Source organism: Diachasma alloeum, unplaced genomic scaffold (genome assembly GCF_001412515.2).
Source record: "Diachasma alloeum isolate Michigan unplaced genomic scaffold, Dall2.0 Dall_scaffold_00203, whole genome shotgun sequence".
Classification (NCBI taxonomy): domain Eukaryota; kingdom Metazoa; phylum Arthropoda; class Insecta; order Hymenoptera; family Braconidae; genus Diachasma; species Diachasma alloeum.
The window spans coordinates 933,748-944,575 of NW_021680368.1; the positions used below are offsets into that span (position 1 = coordinate 933,748).

General features: G+C 36.5%; 1 protein-coding gene across 2 annotated transcripts in view; it reads left to right on the top strand.

Annotated features, from left to right (window-relative positions):
- LOC107036046 (hemicentin-1) overlaps positions 1–10,333 on the top strand; it is a 276,704-nt gene extending 266,371 nt beyond the window's left edge. For both annotated transcript variants that reach the window (XM_015253766.1, XM_015253767.1), the window contains exons 13-15: positions 6,082–6,318; positions 8,955–9,067; positions 9,977–10,333. In XM_015253766.1, coding sequence (XP_015109252.1) covers positions 6,082–6,318; positions 8,955–9,067; positions 9,977–10,057 — 431 coding nt within the window. In that variant the 3' untranslated portion in view covers positions 10,058–10,333. The remainder of the gene's footprint in view (positions 1–6,081; positions 6,319–8,954; positions 9,068–9,976) is intronic.
- The last annotated feature ends 495 nt before the right edge of the window (positions 10,334–10,828 follow it).

A 10,828-nucleotide genomic window follows, 5' to 3' on the forward strand; every position in this document is an offset into this window, starting at 1 on the left:
ACTTCATCACGCACTTATCATATAAAATAGTATACTCAACACGTGCGGACAGCAGGCGGTATCACTCGGGCGGCTGCGCCACCCTCGTGAGTAACCGCCTGCTTTCCGCACTAGTTGCGTAATGTACTATTTTGTGATTATGAGTGTTGGGAGTTGAGTTCAAAGAAAATGTGAAGTGTTGTATAGTATGATATTATTTTGTTGTAAATAGTTTAATTATAATTTGATATAAATTCATTGAATTTTCCAATTTACTGATGTATATCTTCTCATTTATTGATGCAATTTACAGGATTATCGTTCTTTTTTACGCGATTATGTATACTTCATCATTTATTTGTGCAATTCACTGTATTGTTGTTCATATTTTGTTTATTTTTCATTAAATGAATTCTCATGCCAAAAGGAACTATTGATTGATTTCGAAGACTGTTGAATTTGTTTATGTTAACATTTACGTGACAAATAAATCACCATTTTGACAAGTTATTAGAGAAGCGGCCCAATTGTGCACTCCTGGTCCGGTTGGCCGTATTCTGTCCACTTTCAATCAATTTTAGAAATGCTCGGGAAGATGAGAGAATATTCGTTACCCTTAAAGTATTTTTTTTATTCATATTTGTTTCCTACTAACATTTTATAGGCTCCCCATTCGTCTGCCTTGTTTTCCCCACTTCCCTCTTCTGACATTTTATCTGCGTTACCATGGGCCGTCTTACTCTTAACTATACCCCATTCGGGCCAGGACTGCACGGGAAACCATGGAAAACCCCAGTCGTACAGCCGATTGTGTAGAGCCCTAATGTGCTCTTCTGTCACACTGACTTAGTGATGCCGTCGAGACTAGATGAGAATTATTTTGGAAAGATCATCACGGTCTAAAAAAAACATCGAAAGTTTAGGAATCGTCGTAATTTCGAAAGACATTGGATCGGTGCATCTCGTCACGAACTTGGAAGAATCCATCACGTCTGAGTTTCAGTATTTTCTATCTTTCAAATGTTTGTCTTGATATCTGTCTCGTCTTGTCTCGTGAACTTAAAAAACTGAAAATTGTGACGAGATGCACCGATCCAATGTCTTTCGAGATTGCGATGATTCCAAAACATTCGATGTTTTGCCAGACCGTGATGATCTCTTTAAAATAATTCTCGGCTAGTCTCGACGGCATCACTATACTGACTAGAGGAGCACATTAGGCCACTACACCGTGCCTACCTTCCGAAATTTTTGGGGGAAGGTGTTCCCAAGAGGTCACACATCCAAGTACTAATAGGGGAAGGTGTGCCTGTACCGCTCAGCGGGTAATACCGTTCACCCGATTTTCTCCACAACCATCAACTTGAAAATTTCTTTCTGTTCCTGATCATGAAGAATTTAATGATAGGATGTGATTGTCGGGAAAATTTCACTTTCTTTACCACTTTAAATATGAAAAAACACGTAACGAAGTTTTGAGGTCTTTACAGTGGACTTTTAATTAAGTTTTTTGATAGTTTTGAACGCTGAATTCTCATATTAAATTGTGTTATTCAATTCGTGATACTTTCACGCGTAATTTGAGACCAATTCGAATTCAAAATTCCACTCATGTCAATAATTATCAACAATTTTATTGACGCCGAGCGGAACCGGTAATACCGCTCATAGGATCGGCCACGTAGTTGCTCGACATCACTAGAGTACAGGTTAGGTTGCGGCGCGAGCGATAGTAGGGATGCGAGTGACAAAAATGACCGGTCAAATGACGGTCAATTACCGCGGTCTTGACGGGTAATTACCAGGTCCATAAATCTGACGATTCGGTCAGGAATGCAAAAAATGACCAATTCAATTCTGACGGCCAATTCTCATCTATATAGATGACACACAGAAATTTTTATTCGGTTACTCGGTGCACTGAGAGAAAAAATTATTCCTGCCAAGGATTGATATTCTCGTCAGAAGATAATATTTTTTCAGAACGAATTTTTCCAGGACAGTCATTTTCAGAGAGTCCAAGTCTATCCTGAAAAATTACAGTGATATTGAACAATCTGTTTATTATGCTACATATGACCTTGACAAAATGTTCTCCGATATCTTCCGGATTTTACAAATTGGCGATTTTCTCAGGTAAAGAAAATTGGAATAATTCCAAATGTTAATAATTATTATTGGAGTTTCTTCGAGGTCATATGCAGAAGAATATTCTTATAGATCACCATAATTCTCACGCGAATGTGGATTTTATACTGTACCGCATTTACAATCCTATAAAACACAGGAGTAGCATAGGAAACCACAGGAAACCCATGCCGGTACAGGCCGTTACGCCATTAGTAATCTCCCGCTCGCCGGAGCCTGAAGTTGAAAAATTCGGTTTCACTTAGGATCGAATTCGCAACCTTCTGCACACTAAATTAGACTTGCGTCTACATGAAGAGAAATTTTTTAGAAAAATTCTAGGGCTAGCACAGGAAAAGAAGGCGCAAAGTGACAGCCAGGAAAAAATTCCAGTGCCGGCACTAAAAATTTTTTTGGGGAAAACGTGAATTTTTCCCCGTATTTCTGTGAAAATTTCACAGACATCCCCAGAAATTTTACCAGAAATATCAAGAAATTTTACTTTAACAGCACTAGAATTTTTCACAGCCGGTGGACTGTGTTTTTTCCAGTACTCGTACTAGAATTTTTCTAGAAAATTTCTCTCCGTGTAGTCCACTCGGCCATCGACGTCGGTGGAAATAGAATTATCATTCATTTCGCTTCCCAATGAAGCATTAAAATCGGTTTATTTTTAGATTCTCTAATTGTGCTTAGAAATGATATAGAATGGTCTGAAACGTAAAAATCCGAAGTTTGACCACCCCGTGGGCATGTGCGGGTGTCCAACCCCCATCAAAAAATATATTTAAAAAATATATACTATGACGTCGACCTGGCCCAATTCCATATATTTTTCAAATTTATGAAGCATATATAAAAAAACCGTATTGTTATATCCAGCGATACAAGAAGACAACACATGTTAATAAAATAGTTGGGGCGGTTTATTATCTACACAACAGAGTAAATATGATTCGCACAAAAGCTTCAAAGAGAATCAATGGAATCCATAGTTATCCAAAAAACAGTCGTTGCCAAGGGGACTCCTTGATATACTCGGGAACTCGACAATTGAATGAGGGTTCCAAGGGGGATACACAACAATATATTTTATATATATTTTTTATATAAATTGGGCCAATTTAAGGTATTTTTTAATATATTTTTCAAAATATACATTTTTCCGTGTGGGCCTGGTGGTGAACTTTTAGAAAATTAAGGAAATAAAGAACTAAAATAATTCCAAAAAATCTGAAATTTTGTGAGATTATAAGTATCAATGAGGACTAACTCTGTGCTCAATTTCAACCCAATCGATCCAGTCGTTTTTGAGAAATCGCCATTTGTTTCTAAATCGTTTTTCACTAATATCTCGAAGACTACTCAATCGATTTCAATTTTTTTTTTCAAAATATTCCTCTTGTTTCCTATTTTTCGAGACCCCTTGTAGATTTTAATCTCTTCTTAATCTTGAAAAGGTAATTTTTTTATAATACTCTTTGTATTAATATTACATTGTTTAAAAAAAAATGTAAATTTCATGGACATTTTCAGGAGAGTGGTATTGAATACGATTTAAGGGGGAGAAAATCATTGAATTTCAGATTTTACTGAAAATGAAATTCCAAATTTTTGAGCAGTATTAAGATGAGAATTCTCAGACTTATTTAAATTTTTAACGAAAATATGAATATTCAGCGTCAAACGACAATAAATTTTCAATTAATTGACAATTTAAGAATATATTTACTGGAATTTTCCTGATTTCTGCCGATTTTCATGGAATAATTGAACTGAATTTTGCGATTTTCATTGCTTTTTCCATGAAATTGTGAATTTTCAATGACAAAATTCCTTAAAATTCAGTGGGACTAAAATGTGATAAGGAATTTCCAAAAACATTACCGAAAATTTCAGTCAAGAATTTTTAACAATGTAACTTCCATCTGAAATATATTCCAAATTTCACTCCTTAAAAATCGAGGTGTCTCCACACTAATTTGCGCTCACTCATTCCACAAATAATCATCTGCTTAATCAATTTTCGCTCATACCAATAGCAATAAATTTCCACCATTGAGAATAAAAAATAAATCCCCCAAAAAAGGATGAGGAATCCTCCACTGTTTCGTAATCAACAACTAAGGCCTAAACAATTCCAGCAATCCGTCACTGTTGCCAAAAATTTACCCACCAGTCAGCATTTAAATTCCCCCTATTTCTCCTATTTCATTGAAACATTCGGGCGTGGTGGATACGGTTGGATTATCCAACGAATTTCCTCTGTATCCGAGGAACGGGTTAATGGGACAACGCGATAAACTCACCCGTGCGCAGTGTGTTGCGCTTACACATAGCCAGACCGGTACGTTAATAGTATTATTGCCCATGTCCAGGGGGGCTAGTCGCCCAGTAGCCTGAAACCGCAGCAGTAACCGCGGTAGAGTCACTCGATAAAAGGGAAAATGACGATACCTCTCACAGCTAGTCCCACCTGGGTTTGAATTAAGCATTTTCGCTGCTCTATTATTGGAGACACGAGAAATGCATTATTTCATCATAAACGTGGAGACACCTGAAATAATCCCCATGATATTATCATTTCAGGCTAAATAGTTATAATTAAATGCGAATGATGTCACAAACTGAAAATCATCTTCGGTAGATAGTGGAAGTAAGGCTGACCAAGCTGTTCCGTTTCAACTGAAACATGGACCAGAGCTGAGCCACAGACCCGGAAGGCTACACCGTTCGAATTTATGAGCTATTATTATGCATTCTGTTTTCCACCCCTTTCCAGACTATACCGAAACCTAAACAAGCAGCGTTTCACACTGCATTAACGACCGCTAAAGATCCGCTTTTCGGGGGATCAATAATGGAGACTATTTTCATGGTCATTCGGGGGTTTAAGGAGGGTCCTCATGGGTAACTTTCTTTATCCACTTTTTGTATTTTCCAAGAATATCAGGAAGAGTTATCGTTGATTCAGGGTATGACTGAAAGATGAATATACAAAAAAAATTACTTCTCACCAATACAAACCGCTACTTGGGGGAAGTTCACTGTTAAAGAGTTCTAAAAATGCTCGTCCCAAGTACATTTTGTGTCCTTGAGTGAAGTACCACATCTGCCAATCGAGTAGGAATGGTACTGGGAGGAAGTAATATCACTAGCCGAGTAGAAATTTCGTCGGAAGCCACCAATGTGCATTGAGAATCTATGAGTTTGTTGCAGGTTACTGACTCATAGGTTGTACCTGACGTGTAACCTGTAGGTTCCAAACGCAACAATACTAGTAGGGATGATCATTGTGAGGGACAGATGAGTTCATCGCCGATCACTAACTTATGTAGCTCAACCCCTTTGTAACTTATTTGTCCCTTATAAGGTGTTAGATACATTTAATTGTCCAAGTCCGATCGGACATAACTGATCCCATGAGAAAACCCATCAAATGTTTGAAAATTTTGAAATAAATCAAAATAACGATTATTACTATCGCCTTCATCTTTGAACTCACTCAAAGAGACATCCAAACCAATTTTTTAAGCCATTATTCAATCCATTCAGAACTTTTTTTTTAGTTATCGCGGTACAACTGATTTTGGAAAAAATTAAAAAAACTAATCGATGAATTAAATTTTGAGTAATGGCAATCGATAGGGTTCAGTAATACCTACATTTGAAAAAAAAGATTCAATTCCATTAATTTATTAGCGATCAAGTGAAGTTAAATTTGCATTTTCGGACTTTTTGGATCATAATGAGACGATATCACACAAAAAATCAAAAAAATCCAAAACTTAAATTTGAACGATTATAATGCTTACATTCCGAAGCAAAAAATTACGCACAAAAAAAGTCTCCTGTTCAGATCTCCAGAAAAGATTCGTTCCAAAATGATTTGATGGCATTTTCCCATATTTTTCCTTCAAAAAAGTCAACTTAAACTATCGATATTTTTACAATGTGTTTTTATCTTGATCATAGGTGAATCAGTAACATCCGTGAATATGTCACCAATTTTAATTGGCCTGGGTGGTACAGCAACGGGATTGGGATTAATTGTAACTGGTGTTTTAATGGCTCTCTGGAGGAGACACTCAGCAACGCCGGCCAAGCCAAAACAACCCCAACAGCTGAGTATTTCGACCTTCGGAAAAAACGATGAGGAGGATGGTAATCCTGATTTAATACCCACGACGGATGTGACGAATCATTTTTCCGGTTGGTATTTACCCTCGTTTATTCACATCATTTCTTACTACAGAGTTAGAGAAATATTGAATATTCATGGACGATTTGTAGTAATTTGTAGGAGAACAATTCAAGGAGAATGATGAATTTGATTTAGGGGAGAACAATTCATAAAATTTCAAATTTCAGAGAAAATTGAATGGAATTGCAAATTTTTTAGCCGTAGAAAAAACGAAAGAAGACGATAATCCTTCAATTTATGAAATTGGAATTCAAAAATCTTTTTACCTGAATTTTTCTGATTTTTATTAATTTTCATAACTCAGTTGAACTGAATCTGTAAATGACCGATGACAATTTTTTTTCTTAATTTTAGTGAGACTATCACTTTAGTCAGATGAAAAGTTTTTAAGAAGTGTATGGGAATTTTCAAGCTAAAATTTTCAAAGTTTTTTTCATTCTATTTTTCTTTTTATAGAAAAAGTTATACAAAAAAACTGAGAAAATTTGAGGCGAGGAAATTCTAAAGAGAATTTTCCGGGACTGGATTTTAGCCAATTACAGCGCACTGTTCGAGGTACACGATACTCTTTTGTTATCAAAAAATTTTTCGGAAATTGCACACTAGCTTCTGGAAATTGCATCTGATAATTGCATAGTAGCTTTTCATTTATTTCTAACCAATTGGATGTTTTGCTGGAAGAAGCCCTCGAATACTGCGCTCCGCTTGGCCAAAATCCAGTCCCGGAAAATTCTCCGCCGAATACCCCTCGACCTTCAAAATTAATTGCATTATTTCCCTCAACCTTCCCTGCAAACAAACAAAAGTGTCAAGTTTTGCAGAAAAATTTCTAGTGCTGCGCACTCGGGATTTTTAGCCTGCCAAACGTGACACTTTCGTTTGTTTGCAACGAAGCTATCGGGAAATATTCCGATAATTTTGAAGGTCTCGGAGTATTATAACTGATTATTTTTGGTAATCGGATCTGGCCTTCCCTGGGCCAATCAGAGTTCAGTATTCAATAAGATGAAGTACTTCCCAATTAAAATTACAGCGGTTATTTCCCCCTAGCTTTTGATAAATTCCCTGTAGCTTTTGATATTAGAATTTCGCTCTAGCTCTGCAATTATTTCTCTAACCAAATAATTGTCAAATATTATCCTCTGGAGTGAAAGAAAGTCATGAAGATAGTCAAAATGAGTCGGTTTGGGAAGGATCCGATTACCAAAAATAATCCGTTGACTACCTCTCGACCTCCAAAATTAATCGAACGAAAATTCCCTCATGTTTTCCTGCGTATCAACGATCGGGATAAGTTTTGCACGAAAATCCCTCGTGCTGCGCGCTCGGGATTTTAATCTGCAAAACGTCTCCCTCTCGTTGCTACGTAATAAAACAATAGGGAAATATCCGATAATTTTGGAGATCTCGTGGTATTATTACTGACAATTTCCTCAATTCTGATTTTGACCAATCAGAGTGCAGTATTCGGCATACCGTGACGCGTTTAGACTGATAATTTTCCTGCAGCCGGGAAAATTGGCAGGTTTGTAACCTGTCAATTGTTTTTTACGAATTTGACAGATATTTCTCACATATTTTGGTGAAATGCGTCCCGTAACCCCGAACACTGCACCCTGATCGGCCAAAATCAGAATTGACAAAATTGTCCTCCGAATACCCCTCGACTTTTAAAATTCATCGGATATTTCCCTCAAGTTTTCCTGCATATCAATGATCGGGATCAGTTTTGCAGTAAAATCCCTCGTGCTGCGCACTCGGAATTTTAATTTGCAAAACTTCTCTCTCTCTCTCTCTCTCTCTCTCTCTCTCTCTCTCTCTCGTTGCTACGTAACAAAACAATCGGGAAATATCCGATAATTTTAGAGATCTCGTGGTATTATTACTGATAATTCAAGTGGTAATTTTTCATGTTAATATATATCAAAAACAAAAGATTTGCTGGTCGAATGAGCCCCTCGTGGGAACTGACAGATGGATTTTGTCTCATAGTGCAATTCGCTTGGCCGAAATTTGGATGGAAAAATTCTCTTCCGAATACCACCCGAGCTTCAAAATTAATCAGGTATTTCTTTCAAGGTTCCCTGCAATGAACTCGTTAAGTTTTTCAGGTTAATAAATCAGGAGGGTGAAGCATGAGTTCGTTACAAACAAACAAAGGAGTTTGTTTGCAACTAACCTATCGGAAGATCCCTGATAATTTTGAAGCTCTTGTGTTATTAGGTACAAAAATTTAATAGAATTCTAAATTTTTGAACAGCAGGGCGACCAGTATGTTCCAACTCTATGGAATTTCAATCGAAATATGAATATTCAGTACCTAATTATGCTGAGTTTTCAATTAATTAAAAAATGAAGAATAAATAATGGCCAAGATATTCCCGGAATAACAGAACATTTTCGATGGCGAAATTCCTTGAAATTTAAGTTGAACCGTCATTTGATAAAACTTTCCAGAAAGTGCCCCAAAATTATTCAGCCAAAAAATTGAAATACTGTAAATGCAAAAGCGTGAGTGATCATTTCAAAATGATAAATGAATGGATGAAGTGACAGCGTGAGTGTGGGCATGCGTGTGAACGCAGAGTAACCCATCAAAAGTACTCAAGGACTCGAAGTAAGAGGATACGAAACTACTTTACAGATAAAAAGCTCTCGGTTTACGGATCTCTGCCGCGAAGACCCTGCCACCTGGAGGGACGTGAAATGCCCCACGAAGTTCTCGAGGATCCGGATTATCCCCGGGCATCGCCCAACGTAAGTACATCAGTGATATCGCGAAACTCGTCACGCGATATCTTCTATCTCCGTTCATTTCATCTTTTCGGGCTCATTTTTGGCTCATCTCACGTCACGTGCGACGTTTTATTGGCATTGTTATGGGGATTTTGTGGTTAGCGAGAAACGTACGGACATAAAAATCGTTCACTCGAGCCAATCGATATTTTCATGAGACTGGAAAACCATTTTCTATTGGAGTTATAAAAATTATATACCAGCAATCGATGGTTTAGGGGAAAATTTCGGATGATCTTTTTTGTGTACATTTCCCTTTGCAATAAAAACGGTATTTCGATTTCAGTCGTCTGCACAGAGAGAAAAATTTCGAGTTTCCATTAAAAATGTCTGAATATCATAAATCTGTTGCACTGGAAATGAGTGAAATTTTGATTTGTTTTTATGCCAATTTTCGCTAAGAATTGAAAAAAGTGAAAAATATCAGTCATTTTTACTCAAATAGAACACAATAGGGAACTTGCATGCTTTTTAAATTTTTTTCCTCAAATATATGCCCCCAAGAAACCTTATTTCAGTAGTGAAGTGGGCAAACAGTTTAAGTTAATTTACTTTTTGACACTCAGTGCGTGAGGCGCTGTTTCACGAACGCTGAGCGAAGCTACTTTCTCCTAATTCCCGATATAATATTCGACAGAAATGATCAAAATACTTCCTGATACACATCAATGCGATAGAAATGAATTCCCGTCTCTGGTTATCTCCGATAGCAGCTTATGATTCAAAGATTAAAAGATTCTCCAAAGCTTAATCTGTCATTCTTTCTCCCCTATTAAAAGAGAACACGCTGTTGAAGTCCTCCGAGTGCACTCAGCTAATCCTCTTTGAAGCTTGAATGTAATTCAACAAAAATTCTCTGACCCTTTCCAGAATTTCTACAGCTTGCAGAGGCCCACCCGTTACTCCGAGACGATAATAAGAACGTCAGCAATTCAGGAGAGTTGTATTTGAGCATCTGTATGCACCAAGAGACCATAAATACCGAGTGAAACTTCCATCACCAGAATTCCAGCGACTCACAATGCTGGAGAATTTCCATAACGAACATGAAGAAAAAAATATCAAAATATTGAAGAAAGCCCCTACCTCTGGATGGTGTTTCATTTGTTTTTTAATTTACATCGACATCTTGTACAATTTTTTAAATAACTAATCTTGCACAAGATGTCAACTGCCATGAAGCTAGATTTTTCATAAAGCAACAAAAAAGAGACGTTAAATGCTGAAAGAAACCCTGACTATTGAATTTGTAAATATTGTATATAAATAAATGCAAAACACATCAGTTTGAAGTAAAAAAAAACGTCAACGACCAAAAATGATTGATCCCCTTCCTTTTTTTTATGAAAAGAAGAACTCAATGTAAAATTTCTAGAAAATATTTTTTTGGATACCCTTCGGCCGGACTACATTGTACTTTGGGATATTTTCAGTTTTTATATTTTTCAACTAAACTGCATGGAAAAAATTTGACAAAATTCATACTCAGTCGGTGTTATCTAAATTGAATTTCGAAAAATATTGATATTTTTTCAAATATTTCCCTCTTATAAATAAATAATAAAACTTGTTTGCATAATGGTGGATTATTTTTTATGAGATGTCAAAAAAGTTCTTGATTTTTTCACACCTAGTGAAAAAAAATTCAGATTTTAATTTTTGATTACAATGGAAATGTTGATTTTCACATAAGACACTGGGTTAAATCCTGATTTTAAAACA